Raw genomic sequence first — 25,501 nt, 5'->3', positions numbered from 1 at the left:
CTATGTAAAATTCTGAGATTAATCGCGATTAAAAATTTTAATCGTTTGACAGCCCTAATATATATATATACATCGATCAGCCATAACATTACAACCACCTACTTGTTTCTACACACACTGTCCATTTGATCAGCTTCACTTACCATACACTTACTCTGTTCTTCAACAGTCAGGACCCCCACAGGACCACCACAGAGTAGGTATTATTTGGGTGTTGGATCATTCTCAGTGCTGCAGTGACACTGACATGGTGCTGGTATGAGTGGATAAGACACAGCAGTGCTGCTGGAGTTTCTAAACACCTCACTGTCACTGCTGGACTGAGAACAGTCCACCAACCAAAAATATATCCAGCCAACAGCGCCCTGTGGTAATTTATTGACTGTTTGTTTTGGTGCCACTGTGGCTGCCTGACTGGGCCAGGTTACCATGGCAATTTGTTGTTGACCATCCCCCTTGAATCCTTGATCCATTAATATACCCATCTGATTGGTAGGTGAGTCCACCCCTTTCTCTCCCCTCCATGTCCCTATCCCCCATGATCAAGATTCCACTTAGAAAAAAGTGTCAACTTGTCACTGACAAGCGAGGTGTGAGGTGCCAGGAGAATTAAGAGAGAAGGATTTATTTACAGAAGAGGAGTGCATGGAAGACAAGTGATATTTGGTTGCATTTTCATGCAGTAAATCAATTGCAATCAAGATGTCAGTACAAATGACTCAAGTGACTTAAGTGAACCAGATCACATTACTGAGTGACTCAGATTAACCAGAGTCCATAAAATGAACCGAATTTACCACCACTATTACGATTAGTTATGCCTGTATTACAAAATTGAGTCCTAGACGTGTAGTCACGTTATTATTACTTTTTGCTCCGTCTTCTCAACACGTGCTTGATTTACACTGAAGCAAAAATGAAGCAAATATACGCATGTCAGCGCGTGCACGCGCTTGTGTGTTTATTTCCGGTTGAACTGATAAAAAAATTTGATTTTGGAAAGTCTTTCAATTATTGCTTGTTTGTTATTAGATTTTTGATCTTAAAACGAAAAACGAATAATTCCCCGTTTTCCAATATTTCTAATATTCTTTTTTGTACTGTTTGGAATACTTTTGCGGCGGCAATCGCACTCCGCGGATACCTTTGAATTGTCACGACTGCCTGCATTTTAAAACAAGCCCAATAAGGCGGGAAAATCGCAAACCTGGCAACCCTTCAACTTGCGCCAAACGCTTTCGTTGTGGAACGTACTATTTTGAAGGGGTGTTTGAAACTTGACAATCAGGTAATTACTAGCGTGTATTATTTATTTATAAAAAAAAATAATCCGTATTTATTTGTTTTATTTTGTAAATTAAAACAAGTATGATTTCTGTAACACATAAACGAGCAGTTAAAGAAATGTGGTTCTTTTAAAATTCTGCCCCCCTCTAGAACATCGTAAAAAAAAGTGGGCCCTCCATTATTCAGTATTGTATGTCTGACACCCTCTTCGATTGTACCGTAACATTCATCTAAATATATAGAAATGACAACGAAAAAGGAGGGTTCCCTACACACCAGTAATGATAGCTGGATTGTCATCGCTACAGGTATGTAAATCAAGGAATTTGGTTAAACTTTGTTTTTAGGGATAGGTCAAACTAAATGTAAGTTGCATGGCGAAGCTTGATCTCTGCAGCTAAATACAACGCAGTCAGTATTAACTGAACGGTCCGGTGATCGTTTCTCTTTTTGTGTATTCTTAGTGGTTTTAATTGGCAAGAAAAAATTATTGAACTTTTTGTATTAAAATAATATTGTAGATACTTGCGTATACTATATACAGTATATCAGTAGTAGTTGCCTAACAAAACTTCGCCGTCCAGCATTCGGAACGCCTTTGTTCCATACAGCAGAGAATCAAGATCGCAAGACTGAGAAAGCAGTATCTTAAAAAAAACTATGAACATTGCTTGTTTTTGCTTGCAAGTGGTGTTATGGACACGCCCCAGAAGCTTTTTCTTCACCACAGAACATTCATTACTGGGTAATATTTTACTATACCATAGTCACGGAAGAATACATTATTAACTTTTTATCTAACCATAAAAAACTGCTCCACCAGGGCTTGTCAGTACTATTTTATTTACATTTCTACTTATTTTTGCCTTTTCTGTCTGAATGACATGATTAGTTTTTTTTTATTTAGAGAGTACCTAGAGAGAGATGCTGAACTACTAATATAAATGAAGGATAAACACTATAAAGCAGCAAAAAAAGAGGCTGCATTCAGAGACACATTCTTGACATGTCAGAAAATGCATAGATATGTGTTCCTGGTTTTAATAGTAAAGGGATTAATGGTTTTATACAGTCAAAGATGCACATCAAAATCAAAATAATAACAATCATTTTAAACAGTAACTTTTTACATTTTAAGGTCTTAGCTTAATGTATAGACAGAAAGTAGGTACCAGTTAGTAAATTTGACTGGCTTTTATTTTCTCTGCTAATAGGAATGACCAATTCCTTGATTGGCTGATGCATAAACATGTCACACTGAATTCTGTCAAAAGTTTAAAACTGGTAAAAAAATTTAACTTGATGATGGCAGAAAACATCATTCACATCAGTATCAGTGGTCAGTGTTTTTAATGGATGCTAGTAATGTACTTAGGAATAATGCCTTAGTGTCCTTTTGCAGCTTAGGTTTGATGAGTGTCCTGTGACCTTTTTAAGTGGCTGCATTAATCAAAATTCTGATTTGTCAGTTATAAGTTAACTGGTTCATCATTAACATCCCTAGTTAAGATCTTCAAGAACAGAACATGGGAGACAAAACCATAAACTTGCAGTATGTAAAATAAAAAGTGAAACCTTTGGAAAACGGTTAACTTGCTTGTTGTATGTTTGCCAGTTGTTTCAGTTATTGTAAGTTTTTACAAGTTTACAGCTTTCCTCTTTAACCGTAATTAAACATGATGTGCTCTAAACAGACTCAGCACTGGACACGACAAAGCTCCTTGATGGTGATCCGACATTTGTCAGACTCAAGAACCCAACTACAGGTCTGAACAATTTCTTTAATCTTCTTGCATGACTCACTGTAGCCGACAACATCAACCTTTGTTCTGGTGACCCTTTGTTTTTGGATTTTTTTTTTTACTTTTTACACATAATCCATCTTTTTAGGACCTTGAGCTGGATTATTGGGTTGAGAGTAAAGGCATACCTGAAACTGTGCTAGACATTGGGTCCAAGGACTGAACACAGTTATCTATAAATTATAAACTTATAGCTCTGTCATCTAGGTGCTGCATCACAGTACTTGTTCAGCAGTGATGCCCGGGTGTACGAGGTGAAGGCATTTACTCAGGATTTACACTCTTGGTTTATCGACCAGACGGTCCAAAAAGGTGAGCACACCCTCAGCTAAGGCTACTTTATTAAAAACCTTTGTGCTATTTTGTCTTTTGCTTAGAATTTTTACCCCTTGTAAAAATGTGGGGCTTGCACACACATGCCTATAATCTTAATCACTAAAAGGACAACAGTGTTGACAAAAACCTAAAAAGTCAAATTACACAATCAAAATGTCCATCATCAATTTTTGTTCAGTGTGGGGCTCAATGCATCTTAATTCTTTTTTAATTGTCCTTTGCACCAGGAAGAATCCAACACCTTTGTCAAATAACTTGTCAGTGTTCTTTTTGACTACATTCTAAAAAGCATTAACTGCTGTAGTTTTTATATCCTTATCCATTTTTTATCTTTTTGTCTGTTGTGTTTTGTGTTCTTTCAGTATGTGGTAACCTATGTCCTAACACCTGATTTAAATCTACAGTGTATTAGAGCAGGGTAATAGCCAAAATGTCCAGATCCACGCTGTTTAATCCTATGCTTATTTTCTGTATCTTGACAGGACATTGTGGCAGATCTTTGTTTTCTTTTCTCTTGTAAATTTTTTTTCTAACACAAAAATAAATGTGTGAAAGTATTCCTCACCTTATTTTTCTCTATCTCTTATTAATCTTTTAACTAATTTTAAGATAGACAGCAGAAGTAAACACAAAATGCAGCTTTAATTGGTCATTTAATTAATTATAGATTTAGATTTATTTAAAACCTATATCACCCTTGTGCCCCTGTGGATACGTAAGAGGCGAGTGAATGAGGCACCTTGTTTGCCGTGGGGTGTGACCCCAATGATACTAACCAAACTGTCACCATTTGCAAATCAAAAAGGTATCATGGGAATAGCAGGCACAGTAAAAAACGCAAAGAAACTACGATCGGGTCAATCTTGATAGAAAATCCTGCCTCAGGAAAGTACAGAATACAAAAATGTTCATAAATATCAGTGTGGAGACTTTCCCTCATCCAACCCTAAACAGCAGCAAGTCATCCACTGTTGTGATTTAGGAGACATGAATGAGGAGGAAATAGGCTTCCCAAGAATTGAACAGTGTAAGATGAATTACAATCAAGAAACAAGATAGTCATAAAAACTTACATTAAAACCTTAGCTACCAAAGGGTGGATGTATACGTGTATATCTCAAATCCTACTAGATGCTTTAAATGATAGAAATTTGGACACGGATCAGCTGGATGCAGAAGCACCATAATTTGCTGCAACTGTGGTGAAGAGGGACATAACGTACCATGCACTAACAAACCAAAGTGCAAGAATTGCAGAGACCCACATGCTGCATCAGACAAAAACTGCCCGAAATGGCTGAAAAAGAAAAATCAAAAGCATTGAATATACAAAAAAGATCAGCCATGCCAAAGCAAAAAAACAGGTTTCTGACACCTCAAATTTCAAATCTTTCAAATTTTTCAATCTTTCAATCTTTCAAATTTCAAATTTCAAATCTGCAAGAAATCTGCAAGAAATCTGCAAGAAAATTTGCTGATATAGTACAAACAACAAAAACATGCAGCTGCCAAACCTACTACACATGGCTTAGTAGAGACAAACCACAAATGATCAACCCCCTCCCCCAGGACCAACACTCCCAAAATAAAAAAACACATACATCTACATCATCACATACAGCTTAATCATGGCCTCACAGCTGACCACTAGCACCAACAAACCTTAAGAACAAATGGGCATCAAAAATGACAAGACTCTAAAAACTGACTGTCCCCAACTACCAAACAGCTTAGACCACACAACACACGAAAATCAAGAACATAGAGATGAAAGAAGAGGGACATACCAGACACTGCAGTATATCCCCAAAAAAACAAATCTCGCTTAATGAATGAACACAACTGGAAATACATATTTACATTTAGGACGTGGGACACTACAGTCGGCCTAACAATATGCAGACCAGAACTACTCATGGAATTTTCTTGGAAAATATGGGAAGACCTCCGTACTGGACATCACAAAGATGGAGACTAAGTAGAGGCTGGCCTGCCTTTTAGAACTTCTCTAAAGAAAAATTAAAGGCAATACCTGCAAGAAATAAAGACCCCTTAATATGGGTTACAACAACTTTAAACAAAATTGCAAAATAAACCATACCCAAGACATCCAATGAACCAAAAAAGAAGAGCAATTCTTGGTTCAGTGAAGTAAGATCTGAAAAAGGGCAGAAAGAATTATCAACAAATACCCCAAAATAGACAACCTTAATAATCTATAAAACACCAGAGCAAAAGCCAGAAAAATTATAAACACAGGTAAAAGACAGAGCTAGAATTTTTTTTACAAATAACATTAACACAAACCGACAGACAAAAGATGGAATCTAAACAGGAGCACACAACCATGAATCCAGTACCTCAAAAGCAGGAAAAGAACATCCAGTAATGATAATGTAATAGCAGAATTACTGGCAAAAACCTGCTAACCAGAACTACACCCCTGAATTTCAGAGGACTCGGATACGAAGGGAAAGAAAAAAAATAGATTTCAAGGTGGATAACTAAGAACCATACAACCAAGCTTTTTTACTGGGCAAACTGCACTACTCCCTCCAGAAACTCCCAACAACACGCCCCAACAATACACGCTGTCAAATGCTGAAAACAAACTGTATTTACAAACAGATACTCGAACAAAGCAAAATTATCACAACTCAGCTCCATCTACACTGCAGGACCCCATGCCACACTTATGGCACTAAAATATGCAGAAGAAAACAAAAAACATAAAATCTTAATATGCACAGGCTCACAATCATGCTTGGTACTAGGACACAGCGGGATAGCAGGGAATGAACAAGTGGATCAGCTAGCCAGAGAAAAAAACAAAGCAAAATACAACTCTTCTTACATTTACTTTGACTTTTATTTCATTGCAGACAGTATGAACCTGAGATATTTCATGTTTTGTCAGGGCAACCTTATTTAATTTATTAATAAACACCCATTACTACATTTCAGGCCTGCAACACATTCCAAAAAAAGTTGGGACAGTAAAGCGTTTACCACTTTGAAAGGTTCCCATTCTTTTTCACCACACTTAAGTCATTTTGGCACTGACGATACCAAGCGATTTAGTGTTTCAGGTTTTATTTTGTCCAATTCCTTCTGCTAACATGTCTTAAGATGTGCAACAGGATGGGGTCGGCGTTGTCGCATTTTTTCATTTCAAAATTCTCCACACATTCTCTGTTTATTAAATTGTCTACCGCTGCTAGGGGATCCCTGATTGCAGTCGAGGTGGGTATATTGCTGCTTACGCCTCATCCGACATGCACGTAGCCTTTAGCGGAACCTTTTTTCACCTATGCACCCTGCACAAGCGCCTCTCTATCTGCCAATCAGGGTCCTTACACATTGTTTGATGACCCCCCACATAGTCAGGTCATCCCCCCTTTCAGAACTGTGTCTGCTGCAGGCACTGCCAATTATGCCTGCTAGATGGCGCCCAGCTGATCTGTGGCAATGCCGAGTTTTGAACCGAGGAGTTCAGAATCTCGGCGCTAGTGGAATATCCTGCTGCACCACGTGGGCGTGCAAATGGCGGTTCTTGATGCAGTGCCTTTGAGGTACATTGTTTTTAAACATTTCAATAATGTTTTCACGCAATTGTTGACAAACTGGAGATCCTCTGGCTATCTTTGCTCATCAATGTTCCTCACCTGGTTGCTGCTTTTGTACCAAACCATAATTACAATCACCTGTTGACATCACCTGTTTGGAATCACATCATTATTTAGTTTTTTCATCTCATTACTAGCCCTAAATTGCTTATTGCTTATATTATATTAACAAATTAAATAAAGTTGACCAGACAAAAAATAAAACATCTTGGGTTTAAACTGTCAGCAATCAAATAAAAGTCAAAGTAAATGTAAGGAATACTGCATTTTTATTTTATTTGCATTTTCCATTAAGATCCTCTCAAAAGATATCAAACCACTATTACATTTTTACATCAAGTAAAAATGGCAAACTGTATGGAACACACAGACTTTGGGAGATACACCGAAACATCAACGAAGGACCCAAGAACAACGTATAGACCAAGTTATACACACAAAGTGCAGAGTCGGCCACACCAGAATACAAAAAATAAAATAAAATACAGATTTGTTTTCTGTTAATTTGTTACATTTAACAGGCAGTAATCATACATGTGTGTGAAAGTAAACACACTGTTAATTGAATTTGGTCAACTGATTCACTAGCTAAGGGGAGAATTACTTTATATAGGGCTAGGTATAAATGAACAGCATTTTTCTTTAATAAGTTAAGTCTCATGAAAATCAACATTTTGTGTTTATTCAGGTTATCTCTCTAGTGTGATGATCTGAAACACAAGTTAGACCAATATGCAGAATTAGAGGAAACTGGGAAAGGGGCAAATTCTTTTCCACAGCACTGTATCTTATGTGTATAAAATCAAATGTGAGGTCAATCCACAATTCTAATAGAAGTTGACTGTGATTGTTCCCAGTACAGTACAATTGTTTATCACTAAAGCCCTGCCTAATTCACGTCCGTAACAATCGCACCACGGACCATGAAATAAGCTGTTTCCCAAGAAACAGGCATTTTGCTGTGAAATTTAAAGTTTGTGTTTAGCGGTTTAACATTTTTCGTTTGCGTAGCGTTTAAGTGCCTTACATTTACTGGTTAATTTGCAATATGAAGCGGTCCTAGCAATCCTACGGCAATTAATTTAGCAATCGGTTAGTTAACATGTCCAAGATGTTGAAGTGTAAGGCGGCTAAAAACACTACTCAGGTAACTGAGTTTGGAAAACTCCCAACCAATTCTGTGGATGCAGAGAGAGCTTAGTCAAAACACAGATGATAATTTTCTTTGGGACAGAGCCTCACAACGCTGAATGTTCTAGGTTTACATTTAGGTACGCTGTTCGGTGTATTGTAGCTTACATTTATTCTCTCATTCAATTAATTCATGTGTCATTTAATGACTGCCATGAAATGTGGCTTTTTTCTTTAAAAACCCATGAAATCTGTGATTTTTTTTTAAAATAGGTCCATGAAATTAGGCACATTTTCCTGTAAATTTAGTAGGGCCCTACTTATTACAGACAAAAGTGGTGTTGGGCTGGATTAAGTTTACCTCCGCAGGGCGGGTGGGTAGCACTGCCACCTCACAGCAAGAAGGTCCTGGGTTCGATTCCGAGGTGGAGCGGTTTGGGTCCTTTCTGTGTGGAATTTGCATGTTCTCCCTGTGGCAGCGTGGGTTTCCTCTGCGAGCTCCCGTTTCCTCTCACAGTCCAAAGACATGCAAGTAAGGTGAATTGGTGGTACAAAATGTTCTGTGACTTTGACATTAAACTTAAACTGATGAATCTTGTGTAACCAGTAACTACCTTTCCTGTCATGAATGCAACCAAAGTGTGAAACACAACATCCCAATAAATAAATATATAAATATCTTGCCACCTCAACACTGACTCCTACTGTCTGGCAGGGTTTGTTGGGGAGATTGGAGAAAAAGTGAAAAATAATTACTACTTCTACTAGAAATAATTATAATAATAATGAGAAAAGTTTACTGCAAACATGTTTAATGTACGTTGGCAGCTTAATGTGTGTTTGATCAAATAATATGTACAATGTATCACAAAAGTGAGTACACCCCTCACATTTCTGCAAATATTTCATTATATCTTTTCATGGGACAACACTATAGACATGAAACTTGGAAATAACTTAGAGTAGTCAGTGTACAGCTTGTATAGCAGTGTAGATTTACTGTCTTCTGAAAATAACTCAACACACAGCCATTAATGTCTAAATAGCTGGCAACATAAGTGAGTACACCCCACAGTGAACATGTCCAAATTGTGCCCAAATGTGTTGTTGTCCCTCCCTGGTGTCATGTGTCAAGGTCCCAGGTGTAAATGGGGAGCAGGGCTGTTAAATTAGGTGTTTTGGGTACAATTCTCTCATACTGGCCACTGGATATTCAACATGGCACCTCATGGCAAAGAACTCTCTGAGGATGTGAGAAATAGAATTGTTGCTCTCCACAAAGATGGCCTGGGCTATAAGAAGATTGCTAACACCCTGAAACTGAGCTACAGCATGGTGGCCAAGGTCATACAGCGGTTTTCCAGGACAGGTTCCACTCGGAACAGGCTTCGCCAGGGTCGACCAAAGAAGTTGAGTCCACGTGTTCGGCGTCATATCCAGAGGTTGGCTTTAGAAAATAGACACATGAGTGCTGCCAGCATTGCTGCAGAGGTTGAAGACGTGGGAGGTCAACCTGTCAGTGCTCAGACCATACGCCGCACACTGCATCAACTTGGTCTGCATGGTCGTCATCCCAGAAGGAAGCTGACGCACAAGAAAGCCCGCAAACAGTTTGCTGAAGACAAGCAGTCCAAGAACATGGATTACTGGAATGCCCTGTGGTCTGACGAGACCAAGATAAACTTGTTTGGCGCAGATGGTGTCCAGCATGTGTGCCGGCGCCCTGGTGAGAAGTACCAAGACAACTGTATCTTGCCTACAGTCAAGCATGGTGGTGGTAGCATCATGGTCTTGGGCTGCATGAGTGTTGCTGGCACTGGGGAGCTGCAGTTCATTGAGGGAAACATGAATTCCAACATGTACTGTGACATTCTGAAACAGAGCATGATCCCCTCCCTTCGAAAACTGGGCCTCATGGCAGTTTTCCAACAGGATAACGACCCCAAACACAACCTCCAAGATGACAACTGCCTTGCTGAGGAAGCTGAAGGTAAAGGTGATGGACTAAACCCAATTGAGCACCTGTGGCGCATCCTCAAGTGGAAGGTGGAGGAGTTCAAGGTGTCTAACATCCACCAGCTCCATGATGTCATCATGGAGGAGTGGAAGAGGATTCCAGTAGCAACCTGTGCAGCTTTGGTGAATTCCATGCCCAGGAGGGTTAAGGCAGTGCTGGATAATAATGGTGGTCACACAAAATATTGACACTTTGGGCACAATTTGGACATGTTCACTGTGGGGTGTACTCACTTATGTTGCCAGCCATTTAGACATTAATGGCTGTGTGTTGAGTTATTTTCAGAAGACAGTAAATCTACACTGCTATACAAGTTGTACACTGAATACTGTAAGTTATATCCAAGTTTTAGTTCTATAGTTTTGTCCCATGAAAAGATATAATAAAATATTTGCAGAAATGTGAGGGGTGTACTCACTTTTGTGATACACTGTATGTTGTTAATTACCTAATCCAATTTGAATGGACTTTTGACTTGTATGTGTGAATTTGTTTGTATTTATAGATGGCAGACTGCTGTTTGTGACGCCAGTGGATCCACTTTTTCTGTTGTTGCCATACCTGCAGAATGCAGCAATGGATGTAAATATTTTTAGCAGTACTTTAACAGTGTTACAATGGTATCCAAAAAAGGTGCTCTGGGTAGCAAAATGTCCACATATATATACTGTATATTTCAGTTTAATTTTACTAGCTATACCCAGGCATAATTACTGCGAGACCTGTTATATTTACACCGATCAGGCATAACATTATGACCACCTTCCTCATATTGTGTTGGTCTTCTTTTGCTGCCAAGGTTTCCAGCAGAACATTCCCCAAAGCATCACACTGCCACTGCTGGCTTGCCTTCTTCCCATATTGCATCCTGGTGCCATGTGTTCCCCAGGTAAGCGACGCACATGCACCCAGCCATCCATGTGATAAAAAAGAAAACGTGATTCATCAGACCTGGCCACCTTCTTCCATTGCTTCGTGGTCCAGTTCCGATGCTCACATGCCCATTGTTGGCACCCTGACTGTTCTGTGGCTATGCAGCCCCATACGCAATAAACTGTGATGCATGTGTATTCTGACACCTTTCTATCAGGACCAGCATCAACTTCTTCAGCAATTTGAGCTACAGTTGCTCGTCTGTTGGATCGGACCACACGGGCCAGCCTTCACTCCCCACGTGCATCAATGAGCCTTGGCCCTGTCGCCGGTTTACCACTGTTCCTTTTTTGGACCACTTTTGATAGATACTGACCACTGCAGACTGGGAACACCCCACAAGAGCTGCAGTTTTAGAGCTCTGACCCAGTCATCTAGCCATCACAATTTGGCCCTTGTCAAACTCACTCAAATCCTTACGCTTGTCCATTTTTCCTGCTTCTAGTACATCAACTTTAAGGATAAAATGTTCACTTGCTGTCTAATATATCTTACCCACTAACAGGTGCCGTGATGAAGAGATAATCAGTGTTATTCACTTCACCTGTCAGTGGTCATAATGTTATGCCTGGTCGGTTTACAGCACTTGAATAGAACCTGTTTGGCAATGTGTAGTAGGCTAGAATATTTTGAAAAGCAGCAGATAATGTCTGTTTTAAAAAGATTCAAATACAAAGTATAAAAGTGTCTGCAAAATGCTGGAAATGTAATGTAAGCACTGAAATGGAATTGTTGCCTTTCATTTAGGAAAATCTTTAAGTGGTCTCTTAGTTTTTTTCCCAGAGCATTTTGTATAATATTGTGAGGCAAAATGAGGTTTAGGATTGTGATAACCATGTTGACAGGGAAAGTTCAAGCCACTCCAGCAGATGGTGATGGATGAAGAATACCCAGGATGCATTGCGTTGCTGAAATGCATGCAAGCGTTGGACACACTTCATCATGTGGCAGATAAAAAAGGTGTGTGTATGCACATAGAGCAATTGCAGTCTCATTCACATTTGATCAATAAATAATCAGAAAAAGCCATTGTACAAAATAATCACCTTACCAAGCCATCAAATCCTATACCAAAACAAATCGAGCACAGTAAAACCTCGGGGGATATGAATAAAGCAACATATAAGACATAAACCTACATCCAGCTGCAATAGCACAGACAACCACTACAACTATTCCACCATGGGATTTCAGGAGTCCAAATATTATTCTAGACATTGCCTAAATTAAAAATCTAAACATATCCAAACAAATCAGGGAAAATACCCCTCCCACCTGCCCATGTATACTGACAGATCTAAAACAGCCAACCAAGCCCTCACCACAGATCAACACAAGGGAAAAACAAACCTACCTGTCTTTACCTCTGTATTTTCTGCAGTAGCGTATGCCCTTCTTATGGCACTACATTATGCAAGACTAATGAACAAACGCAACAATTTGATGTACAGACTCCAAATCATGCTTTCAGGTACTAAACACCCACAGCCAAGCACCCCACAATAATCAAAATACAGAGCACCAAAACTCACAGACAAAAAGTTTGATATTAGACTATGCTGGATACCTGGGCATTACAGAATATCAGGAAATACAAAAGCTGACTAGGTGGCAAAAGAAAGAACTCTACTCAAGAAAAAAATCATCAACCTTAAACTTCCACCAACGGACATCAAACCCCTTTATAAACCCCAGAAATATACCAAAAATACATTATGGAAAATGTACAGACCAAGTTATCTACACTAGATGTAGAATAGACAATTTCAGATGGACACACCATAAGACTGAAAACATATACAGTCAAGTCAAGTTTATTACAGACTCATTATATACTGCCTGGCCAAAAAAAAAAGGTCGCACACTCTAATATTTCATTGGATTGCCTTTAGCTTTGATTACGGCACACATTTGCTGTGGCATCGTTTCCACAAGCTTCTGCAATGTCACAACATTTTTTTCTGTCCAGAGTTGCATTAATTTTTCCCCAAGATCTTGTATTGATGATGGGAGATTTTGACCACTGCACAAAGTCTTCTCCAGCACATCCCAAAGATTCTCAATGGGGTTCAGGTCTGGACAGGTGGTGGCCAATCCATGTGTGAAAATGATGTCTCATGCTCCCTGAACCACTCTTTTGCAATTTGAGCCCAATGAATCCTGGCATTGTTATCTTGGAATATGCCCATGCCATGGAGGGAAGAAAAAAATCCATTGATGGAATAACCTGGTCAGTATATTCAGGTAGTCAGCTGACCTCATTCTTTGGGCACATAACGTTGCTGAACCTAGACCTGACCAACTGCAGCAACCCCAGATCATAGCACTGCCCCCACAGGCTTGTAAGGTAGGCACTAGGCATGATGGGTGCATCACTTCAGCCCCTTCTCTTCTTACCCTGATGCGCCCATGGTTGTTTAACAAATGAGAAGCTACTTACTGCATCAGTTTGGGTTAAATAACTTGTTACCAGCTGAAACATAATCACCCATGCAGTAATTATCCAATGGGAGGCTCTTACCTATTTGCTTAGTTAAATCCAGGTGGTGACCTTTTTTTTGGCCAGGCAGTGTATTATAGATTGAGTTCTTTTTTTGCCTTAAACACCTACACACAATTGCCAATAATTACGAAGTGAAAACAGGGTTTAAAAAATATGCAATTTTATTTTACTTACAAAATCGTTTATTTAGGGGTTACATATCCACACCCTTAGCCTAATACTTGATTGATGCACTTTTGGCAGCATTTACAGCTTCAAGGCATCTTGGGAAAGAAGCTACGAGGTTAGCCCAGTTGTTTCTGGATATTTTTGCCCGTTCCTCTTGGCTCTGTCAGGTTGGATGGTAAGCGTTGGTACACAGCCATTTTCAGCTCCTGCCACAGATGTTCTTTTGGATTCAGGTCTGGGCTCTATTACTAGTTAGTTAGTTTTAATAACTTTTTTTTCATTTTTGTTCTAGAGGTGGGTAGTCAGGAGTTCCACAGATACAACAAAGAGAAGAGCATGGAGTGGCTAAAGAAAAAGGTTTGGTTTAAAATTACACTGTATGGCTAAATGCATTTGGGCACTTGACCATGAGCTTGTTGGCTATCCCATTTCAAAAACAAATGGTGTTAAAATAAAGTGATTCCTGTGAGATTCTTTCAGCTATTAAAACAGCCACTTGTTTGAAAAGCCTTCTCACAAGACTTTGAAGTATGTCTAGGAATTGGTGCTCATTCAGTCAAGAAAATGTGGATGACTGGGCACTGATGTTTGTCAAGAAAGCGTCAAATGATGATTCATGATTTTAAAGCTGTTCAATTGGCCAGGGCCCTGTGAAGACCTCTGGAGTTTTTTTAAACCAAGCGTGTCTTTATGTCTTTGTAGACCTTGCTTTGTGCACAGGAAAGGGCCATCCCCAAACTGTTGCTGCAAAGTTGAAATCATATAATTTGATGTATTACTCTTGTTAGCTTTTGTTGTGGCAATCATGCTATATCACTGCTGTTATCAGTGTTGGCTGCACTGATGGATCAGCTTTCTTCAATGTCGTTTTTACTTAGAACAGACTAACCCCTGATAATGCACTCAGCATCGTGGAATGGGTGTCTCAATACTTTTGTCCATATAGTAAATATTGTCTGATGAATAAAATGAGAAATTTTACATTGTTTCACTAATACCATTATGACTACAGCAGATTTTAGTTTTAAATTTGATAGTCATTCTGTAATAAAAACACATTTTCCCTATAACACATTATTAAAATCATGTGCAATTTAAGTCACAGTAGCTTTTTTGTTGGTCTTTAAAGACATCATAGTCTTTTTTTTGTTCTGTGTGTCTTAAAAACCACTGTTGGCAGATACCCATTGTGACTGCATGTAAGCCTTCCCAACACAATGCAAGTAGGGTTGGCAACTGAAACTCAGTTCCAATTTAGAATCGACTACAAAATGGCAAACAGCAGGTACAAACTAACTTTAGTTTCTGCTTGTCGGTTCCTAAATGCAATAACACTTTATTATTCTAAACAATGGATACCTGTCTGCAAGGACCTGTCTATGTTTCTATATCATGCATCAAGTAGTGTGCATGGCTCACTTTAAGACAGTGTGCAATGTGGACCATGGTTAAATGTGCAGCTTCGCTTTATAAAACAAAACAACAGCAGGAGTGATAACCAAAAACAGAAATGCTGATTTTCCTTAACAAGAACATTTACTCAGCTCATGTTTTATGTATTGACTTTGCTTATTTGGTTGCAGGCAGCTGTGCTTTCTGTACTGCATACACTTTAGTTCCATCAATTTTACCTGTTGCTGCTCGGAAGGACTTTTCTCAGAGATTACATGGATATGTCACAGTTTAATATTTTTAGTATCTAAGCATTTTTTTTTTTTTTACTGTTTTGGAATTAGAACAGGGAATTTTTAAGCAGTAGCCAAATTATAATTGCAAAAATACAAACAATACCCAAGCCTAAATCCAAGTTTGGATTTTTACAGAGGTTAGATTTTACCCAGCCTTGTTGCATACCACCACCTGCCAACAAAGGCACAGTTGTAATCAGTTAATTATCCTTTTAATAATGATGGTGACTCTTAAATAATGTGTTAAATTAATTAAATTAGTTATATTAAATTAATTCAATTAAAATGAAAAATGAAACTTTTTGTGTTCATTTAGGTACAAAAAAAACTCAAACTATATTATTATGTATTGTATTGTCTTTCTAGGTCTTGAACACAGTGAGTGGACTGAAAAAGAGTGATATTTGTGTAGGCGGAGGGGTAAAATCCACAACATATGTCAGAGTTAAACAAGAAACAGATGTCACTGATGGTAAGACTTTGTGTGTGTGTGTGTGTGTGTGTGTGTGTTTGTGTGCATGCATTGCGTATGCTTAAAATACATTTGTTGTTTTTGCAGAAGATTACTTATGCTATGCTTATGGACTTATCTCAGAGTATATCAGTGAAGAGCTGAGCAAACATCTTTACAAGCATTTGCAGTAAGTCTATACATATATACATGCACACTGTACAGCCAAATCTTGTTCTCTTTTGTATACTTATGTGCAACATTAAATAATGAAGCCTAGTGGATGTGTATTTGTAATGGTTGTTAATGACACTTGTTTCAAATGATCAAGACTGATAAAGACAGTAGATGCAATGATTTCGTCAAAAGCAGTTGGTGGATAGAATGGTGGATGATTTGAAAAAGGCACAGAGTTGTATAGCTATGGCAAGGGACTGGCTGAGGTGACCTAAAATGTCATGTTGCATAATGTTTTTGTTCAGATTAATTGGAATATTGCTGTTGGTCTGGCAATATTTTATTAGTATTAACAATATTGTTATCGCTTAGGCTTATTAGTGTGATTGCAGTAGACAGTCACACTTTTGTTCCCAGTTAGTGTTATTATTATAATTATTAGTGTGATTGCCGTAAGCAACTAGAGATATGCTTTTCTTGACGAAAATGTGTGTGTGATTGCAGCTCAGCAGTGGTATATTATGTGAGGGTTGAATACTTTTTGTGAGTTATGTGATGATGTGTGTGCAAGTGTGTTATTGGTGGGGATATTGATTGATTGAGTACTTTATTAATCCCCGAAGGGAAATTGTGGTGTCGCAGCAGCAATAACAGTTATTACAAAAAACATCACACAATGACTTTACAATGAGGTAAATGAAAGAATCAAAAAATTAAGACAAATGTAAATACAAGTAAGATATAAAATCTAAAAAAATATATATAAAGAAAATAAAATATAATAATATAAAAAATAAGAATATAAAAACATCTAACAGGACAAGAACAAAAGAAACTAAAAAGGGGGGGGGGGCCTAAAGGTGCAGTTACAGACGTTGTGCAATTTAAAACTGTGCAAATAAAACCATGTGCAAAATTGTAAGTTTAATTGTCTTTCGTGGGTGTTATAGGTTCTGCATCCTTCTCTTGCACAAGTGAGAGTTATTATAGGTTGCCACAGCTGTGGGCAGAAATGACTTCCTATAGCTCTCTTTGTTGCAGCGAAGTTGGCGGAACCTTCCACTAAAGGCACTTTGCTGTTTAATCAGTAGGTTGTGTAACGGATGTGAGGTATTGTCCATTACGTTGAGCAGCTTGTGCAAAATTCTCTGCTCAATAACCAGCTCTAGGGGCTCCAGAGCAAAACCCAGCACAGAACCAGCCTGAACCAATATGAATACTTTTGCTCAGTCAAGTGAGTGTGTGTGCAAGCATGTGTTAACACACTTAGCATATGTTGCTAAGTGTTTGCCAAGGTGTATTCGCTGGTTGCTGAAGTACAGTTTGATGGTTGCTATGGTAACAGTTTGTTGTTAAATAGTTGCTTGGCAGTCGCTAAGATTATGCAAGGTGGTTGCTAGGGTGTTGCTAGGTGGTTGCAATGGTAGCGAGTTAATTGCTAACATGCTGTGTTGTTGCTAATGTTTTGCTACACAGTTGCCCAGGTGTACAGAGGTTGCTAAGCTGTTGCTAGGTGGTTGTTATGGTGGTTGGTAGAGTGTGTGCAAGTATGTATGTGGGGGAAGGGGTGTAAATGTTTTTGCTCAGATAGGAGATTGTGTGTATGCAAACACATAATTGGTGAGAGTTGTGAATAGTTTTGTGTGCAAGCAGGCAGTTGGTAAGGGTGTGAATACTTTTTTCAGACAGGTGTTTGTGTATTTTAGGTGGGTGCTTAGGTAAATAAAGGCGTGAATGGGAGGAAGAAGGCATGAATAAAAGGAGAAATGGAGGAGGGCAGGTCAGGGCATGGCGGGTGAACAGGTGCGCATATCCAAAAGCTGTATACAACCCATGGTGTCATCCATGTGGTGGACATTTTAGAGCTGGATTGGCGTTGATATCTCGAAAATTGCAGATAAGGAGAGCCGAACAAAAGACAGGTGGAATAATAATAATAATAAGACTAGCGGATAACAATGTATGATTGTCTACTGCAATCACATTGGGAGGAATGTTGCCTAAGTGGGTAGCAATGTCGCCTCACAGCAAGATGATCCTGGGTTTGATCCCCGGTTTCCTCCCACAGTCCAAAGACATGCAAGTGAGGTAAATTGGAGATACAAAATTGTCCATGACTGTGTTTGATATAACATTGTGTGAACTGATGAACCTTCTGTAATGAGTAACTACCGTTTCTGTCATGAATGTAACCAAACGTGTAAAACATGACATTAAAATCTTAATAAACAAACAAACAAACTGCAATCACATTTATCACTAGGGAGGTGCATTTTCTGTGATTCTGTGAAGTGTGATTGCAACTTAGCAGTGGTAGAGTATGTGAGCATGTGGGAGTTAAATACTTTTGGTGAGATATGTGATAGTGTGTGTGTGCAACTATGTATTTGGTAGGGGTGTGAACACTTTCGCTAAGATAGGTGATTGTGTGTGTGCGCAGGGGTTTATTTAGTGGGGGTGCTAATACTTTTTCTCAGACAGGTGTGTTTGCAAGCACACAAGCATGCTTTGCAGTTGGTAATGTTTTGCTAGGTGTTAGCAAAAGTGTACTTGTTAGTTGTTAAGGTTTGCTAAGGTTTAGCTAGATGGTTACTATGGCAACTGACTGGTTGTTAAGAGTTACTTGGCAGTTACTAAGATAATACCAAGTGGTTGCTAGGCCGTTGCTATTGTAGTGGTTTAATTACTAACTTGCTAAGTGTTGCTGGGTGGTTGCTAAAAGTTTGCTACGCAGTTGCCACTGAGGTTGCTAAGCTTTTGCTAAGTGGTTGTTAAGGTGTTGCTTGGTGGCTAGTAGGATCTATGAAAAGGTATTCCTAGGCGGTTGCTGTAGTAACAAGTTGATTGCTAGAGTGTGGTTATGTTGCTGCTAATATGTAGCCTCATGATTGCCAAGGTGTACTGGGGTTTGTACGTAGTTGCCAGATAGTTGCTAAGGTGTTTCAGGTGGTTGCTAGGGTGCATTTTTGTGGTGGTTGTTGTAGTGTTTTGTTTTGTTTGGTCGCTAGGGTGTATTCAAGTATGTACAGTGTATCACAAAAGTGAGTACACCCCTCACATTTCTGCAGATATTTTAGTATATCTTTTCATGGGACAACACTGACAAAATGACACTTTGACACAATGAAAAGTAGTCTGTGTGCAGCTTATATAACAGTGTAAATTTATTCTTCCCTCAAAATAACTCAATATACAGCCATTAATGTCTAAACCACCGGCAACAAAAGTGAGTACACCCCTAAGAGACTACACCCCTAAATGTCCAAATTGAGCACTGCTTGTCATTTTCCCTCCAAAATGTCATGTGATTTGTTAGTGTTACTAGGTCTCAGGTGTGCATAGGGAGCAGGTGTGTTCAATTTAGTAGTACAGCTCTCACACTCTCTCATACTGGTCACTGAAAGTTCCAACATGGCACCTCATGGCAAAGAACTCTCTGAGGATCTTAAAAGACGAATTGTTGCGCTACATGAAGATGGCCAAGGCTACAAGAAGATTGCCAACACCCTGAAACTGAGCTGCAGCACAGTGGTCAAGATCATCCAGCGTTTTAAAAGAGCAGGGTCCACTCAGAACAGACCTCGCGTTGGTCGTCCAAAGAAGCTGAGTGCACGTGCTCAGCGTCACATCCAACTGCTGTCTTTGAAAGATAGGCGCAGGAGTGCTGTCAGCATTGCTGCGGAGATTGAAAAGGTGGGGGGTCAGCCTGTCAGTGCTCAGACCATACGCCGCACACTACATCAAATTGGTCTGCATGGCTGTCACCCCAGAAGGAAGCCTCTTCTGAAGTCTCTACACAAGAAAGCCCGCAAACAGTTTGCTGAAGACATGTCAACAAAGGACATGGATTACTGGAACCATGTCCTATGGTCTGATGAGACCAAGATTAATTTGTTTGGTTCAGATGGTCTCAAGCATGTGTGGCGGCAATCAGGTGAGGAGTACAAAGATAAGTGTGTCATGCCTACAGTCAAGCATGGTGGTGGGAATGCCTTGGTCTGGGGCTGCATGAGTGCAGCAGGTGTTGGGGAGTTACATTTCATTGAGGGACACATGAACTCCAATATGTACTGTGAAATACTGAAGCAGAGCATGATCCTCTCCTTCCAGAAACTGGGTCGCAGGGCAGTGTTCCAGCATGATAATGCCCAAACACACCTCTAAGATGACCACTGCTTTATTGAAGAGGCTGAGGGTAAAGGTGATGGACTGGCCAAGCATGTCTCCAGACCTAAACCCAATAGAACATCGTTGGGGCATCCTCAAGCGGAAGGTGGAGGAGCGCAAGTCTCGAATATCCGCCAGCTCCGTGATGTCGTCATGGAGGAGTGGAAAAGCATTCCAGTGGCAACCTGTGAAGCTCTGGTAAACTCCATGCCCAGGAGAGTTAAGGCAGTTCTGGGAAATAATGGTGGCCACACAAAATATTGACACTTCAGGGACTTTCACTAAGGGGTGTACTCACTTTTGTTGCCGGTGGTTTAGACATTAATGGCTGTATATTGAGTTATTTTGAGGGAAGAATAAATTTACACTGTTATATAAGCTGCACACAGACTACTTTTCATTGTGTCAAAGTGTCATTTTGTCAGTGTTGTCCCATGAAAAGATATACTAAAATATCTGCAGAAATGTGAGGGGTGTACTCACTTTTGTGATACACTGTATGTGGGGAGAGGAGTGTGAAAACGTTTGTTGAGATATGTTTTATTGTGAGTGCAGGTGCGCAGCTGGTTAAGGTGCAAATACTTTTTCTCAGACAGGTGATTGTGTGTGTGTGTGAGCAAGCATGTAGTAGTGGGGGTCTAAATACATTTGCACAGACAGGTGTTTGTGTGAGATTGCTAAGATATTTTAGGTGGTTGCTAGGGTAAATGAAGGAATGAATGAGGGGATGGAGGGATGAATAAAAGTAACAATGGACGAGGGGGTCAAAATGTTTGTAGATTAGACGTTGATGAATTGCACTAAATGTGCACATACACTTTGGAGGCTGTCAGATAAAGGAAAGATTTGTGTTTTTCCTAGGGCCAAAATTAATAGTAGTGAATGGGAGGAAAGAGGACTGGTGGAAAAAATGAAAAACGAAACAATGAATTTGAATTTGTGCCCTGATATAATACATCAGAAGCAATGTTTGTTGGTTGAGCAGAAGTACAATTGATCAATGTGCCTTTAAAAAAATGAAAAGAAGTGAATGGGACCAAAAAGGGGGAAAAAAACATGGCGTGGCAGGTGAACGGGTGCGGGTAACCAAAAGCTGTATACAAGCCATGGTGTCATCAACGAGAAAGGTGTTTTAGAGTAGGAATGGCATTTATATCTCGAAAATTGTGGACAAAGAAAGTTGGACGTAAAGCGCTGGAATAATAATAACTATTGTGTGTGTGTGCAGCTCAGCAGTGGTCAGAATACTTTTGGATATGCAGTTGGTGGTGTCCGAATACTTTTGGTAATGCAGCCGGTGACTTCCAAATAATTTAGTACTTTGTAGTGGTGTGAATACTTTTGCTCAGACAGGTGTCTGTGTCTATGCTTTCATTTTAGCACATCAGTAGATTAACCTGCCTTTTAAAAAATTAATGGAAGTGAATGGGGCAAAACGGGGTACAAAAACATGTGTGGCAGGTGAATGGGTATGCATTTTGAAAAGCTGAATACAGGCCGCGGTTTCATCAACGGTAAGGACAATTTAGAGTTGGAATGGCGTCATTATCTCGAAAATTCAAAAAATGAATGGAAGTGAATAGGACAAAAAATACTTTTGCTCAGACAGGTAAGTTTGTGTCTGTGCAAGCATGCAGTTGGTGGCGTCTGAATACTTTTGGTCATGCAGTTGGTCATGTCCGAATACTTTTGGTCATGCAGGTGACTGTGTGTGTGTAAGCATGTAGTTGGTAGGGGTGTAAAGCTTTTGCTCATAATAATAATAATAATAATAAAAGTAAAAAGACTGCAAACAATAGAGATTGACAAGTGCAATCACTACTACTAATAATAATTGTAAGAATATTTATTATAATAATAAGACTAACGGATGACAATATTTTCTTATTTTGTTAGTCTTATTATTATTATAATTTAGGGCTTCACCTTATTTTCTTATCGATTAATCTAACCATTTTTTTTTGTTGATTAATCGATTAGTCTAAACTTATTTACTGCTTATTTTAAAGGGTTTTATGTGTGCGCTAACATAAAATAATGAAAAACAGAATTCATTTTAATGTTTCAATATTTTCTCTAATCTTCTCTTAACACAATATGCACTTCAGGGCAGTATTCTGCAAAAAATAGCTGCAGTAATAGGTACCTTTATTGTCAAACATTAAATCTCCCATAATAATAAAGGAAGAGCTTGTAAAATTCAAGTAAAGTAATATACGTAGAATGCCTTTATTTGTAATATACAGTGCCTTGCAAAAGTATTCAGCCCCCTTGAACTTTTCAACCTTTTGCCACATTTCAGGCTTCAAACATAACGATATGAAATTGTAATTTTTTGTGAAGAATCAACAACAAGTGGGACACAATCGTGAAGTGGAACGAAATTTATTGGATATTTTAAACTTTTTTTAGAAATAAAAAACTAAAAAGTGGGGCGTGCAATATTATTCAGCCCCTTTACTTTCAGTGCAGCAAACTCACTCCAGAAGTTCAGTGAGGATCTCTGAATGATCCAATGTTGACCTAAATGACTGATGGTGATAAATAGAATCCACCTGTGTGTAATCAAGTCTCCGTATAAATGCACCTGCTCTGTGATAGTCTCAGAGTTCTGTTTAAAGCGCAGAGAGCATCATGAAGACCAAGGAACACACCAGGCAGGTCCGAGATACTGTTGTGGAGAAGATTAAAGCCGGATTTGGATACAAAAAGATTTCCCAAGCTTTAAACATCTCAAGGAGCACTGTGCAAGCGATCATATTGAAATGGAAGGAGTATCAGACCACTGCAAATCTACCAAGACCCGGCCGTCCCTCTAAACTTTCAGCTCAAACAAGGAGAAGACTGATCAGAGATGCAGCCAAGAGGCCCATGATCACTCTGAATGAACTGCAGAGATCTACAGCTGAGGTGGGAGACTCTGTCCATAGGACACAATCAGTCGTACACTGCACAAATCTGGCCTTTATGGAAGAGTGGCAAGAAGAAAGCCATTTCTCAAAGATATCTATAAAAAGTCACCTGGGAGACACACCAAACATGTGGAAGAAGGTGCTCTGGTCAGATGAAACCAAAATCGAACTTTTTGGCCACAATGCAAAACGTTATGTTTGGCGTAAAAGCAACACAGCTCATCACCCTGAACACACCATCCCCACTGTCAAACATGGTGGTGGCAGCATCATGGTTTGGGCCTGCTTTTCTTCAGCAGGGACAGGGAAGATGGTTAAAATTGATGGGAAGATGGATGGAGCCAAATACAGGACCATTCTGGAGGAAAACCTGTTGCAGTCTGCAAAAGACCTGAGACTGGGACGGAGATTTATCTTCCAACAAGACAATGATCCAAAACATAAAGCAAAATCTACAATGGAATGGTTCACAAATAAACGTATCCAGGTGTTAGAATGGCCAAGTCAAAGTCCAGACCTGAATCCCATCGAGAATCTGTGGAAAGAGCTGAAAACTGCTGTTCACAAACGCTCTCCATCCAACCTCACTAAGCTCGAGCTGTTTTGCAAGAAAGAATGGGCAAAAATTTCTGTCTCTCGATGTGCAAAACTGATAGAGACATACCCCAAGCGACTTGCAGCTGTAATCGCAGCAAAAGGTGGCGCTACAAAGTATTAACGCAAGGGGGCTGAATAATATTGCACGCCCCACTTTTCAGTTTTTTATTTCTAAAAAAAGTTTAAAATATCCAATAAATTTCGTTCCACTTCACGATTGTGTCCCACTTGTTGTTGATTCTTCACAAAAAATTACAATTTCATATCGTTATGTTTGAAGCCTGAAATGTGGCAAAAGGTTGAAAAGTTCAAGGGGGCTGAATACTTTTGCAAGGCACTGTATGCATATACATATGTGCAGTACAACAGGAATTCTTTCTTTGCATATTCCAGCTTGTTTCCTCCACACTTCTTTGCTTGACCCTTAAAAAGAGAAACATAAAGCATATCAGAATTACAGTGATGGGGGCATAATCACTACTGTGTTGTCAGATGTCTCATCAGAAAAACACTAGACCTCAAATTAAAATGGCTGTGACAGTTTAATTTATCACTGTATGTCACAGCAACTCTTTACCTGAAATATAGAATCAATGTTCTACTTAAAAACTACACTTAAAACGGTTATAACTGGGAATTACTTCATTCTGGTGTAACATGTAGTTACGGTAATCACTGGTAAATGTATTTTTTAGGGCTGTCAAACGATTAAAAATTTTAATCGCGATTAATCTCAGAATTTTACATAGTTAATCGCGATTAATCGCATTAAAAAAAATCTGTGTAAATGTTATAGAAAACAAGGATTTTTAAGTGAAATGTTACAATTAAAATGGTGAACATATTTTATGCTAAATGTACTGATGTTAAAAACTGCTGGGACAAGAGAAAACTGTAAGGGAGTTTTATTCACTCACATATTAGGCAGTAATACTATCTAGCAGAGACCCTTGACTTCGTATAAATGTCAGATGCGCAGTTATTGTAACAGACTTTTCTGTGGTTTTATCGTGACGATGGTTTGATGGACGTTTCTACACGAAGTGAGTGTGTTTTCACTAGGGATGCATCGATACCATTTTTTCCCAACCGAGTACGAGTACATGTATTTTTGTACTCGCCGATACCTATTTAGAATGATGCAATCTGGAGCATTATGGAATAGTGTAGTTTTTAGTGTAAAATAGTGCAGTGGAACAGTTGCTTGCCATCACTAATTGTAAAAAAAAAAAAACACCGCACAGACATCATTGAGAAAGCTTCTGACAAGCTAACGTAAACGTTCATTAATAAACGCACGTCATTAACGTTGTGCACATCATACATGCGATGCGATTCTGCTGATTGAAATATTTACTTTAAAAAGATAATACAGTCCGATCCCATCTGAGCCGATTCTATCAGCACGTTCGTGGTTCACCTCGGTAAATCGTAAACGACTCTGAGTCGACTCCCGCTCTGTGGTAATAACCAGTATAATTAAGCCTGAGCTTTATAAGGTAAGCGAGTCACACAGAATGTTCTGTAGTATTTGGTGTTTATTTACAACCGCATCATTCATCATAACAGTAAACACGGAGAGATGACTGAGAAAAGAAACTTACGCTGCGCTTACAATGAATCGATTCCTGAATCACTTGTATCGACACTGTGAACAGAGTATTGAACACAAACAGCGGTCGCTGCTTTTGTAACCGGTTATCTTC

The 25,501-nt window shown here is 39.1% G+C and overlaps 1 protein-coding gene across 1 annotated transcript in view; it reads left to right on the top strand.

Annotated features, from left to right (window-relative positions):
* Nucleotides 1-1,462: 1,462 nt before the first annotated feature.
* rnaseh2b (ribonuclease H2, subunit B) overlaps nucleotides 1,463-25,501 on the top strand; it is a 40,640-nt gene continuing 16,601 nt past the window's right edge. The window contains exons 1-8 of the mRNA XM_063006132.1: nucleotides 1,463-1,595; nucleotides 2,982-3,053; nucleotides 3,297-3,401; nucleotides 10,705-10,781; nucleotides 11,978-12,092; nucleotides 14,096-14,160; nucleotides 15,858-15,963; nucleotides 16,051-16,132. Of these exons, the coding sequence (XP_062862202.1) occupies nucleotides 1,532-1,595; nucleotides 2,982-3,053; nucleotides 3,297-3,401; nucleotides 10,705-10,781; nucleotides 11,978-12,092; nucleotides 14,096-14,160; nucleotides 15,858-15,963; nucleotides 16,051-16,132 (686 nt within the window). The 5' untranslated portion in view covers nucleotides 1,463-1,531. The remainder of the gene's footprint in view (nucleotides 1,596-2,981; nucleotides 3,054-3,296; nucleotides 3,402-10,704; nucleotides 10,782-11,977; nucleotides 12,093-14,095; nucleotides 14,161-15,857; nucleotides 15,964-16,050; nucleotides 16,133-25,501) is intronic.

Source organism: Trichomycterus rosablanca, chromosome 12 (genome assembly GCF_030014385.1).
Source record: "Trichomycterus rosablanca isolate fTriRos1 chromosome 12, fTriRos1.hap1, whole genome shotgun sequence".
NCBI lineage: Eukaryota > Metazoa > Chordata > Actinopteri > Siluriformes > Trichomycteridae > Trichomycterus > Trichomycterus rosablanca.
This window is presented reverse-complemented; position numbering and strand designations above follow the sequence as displayed.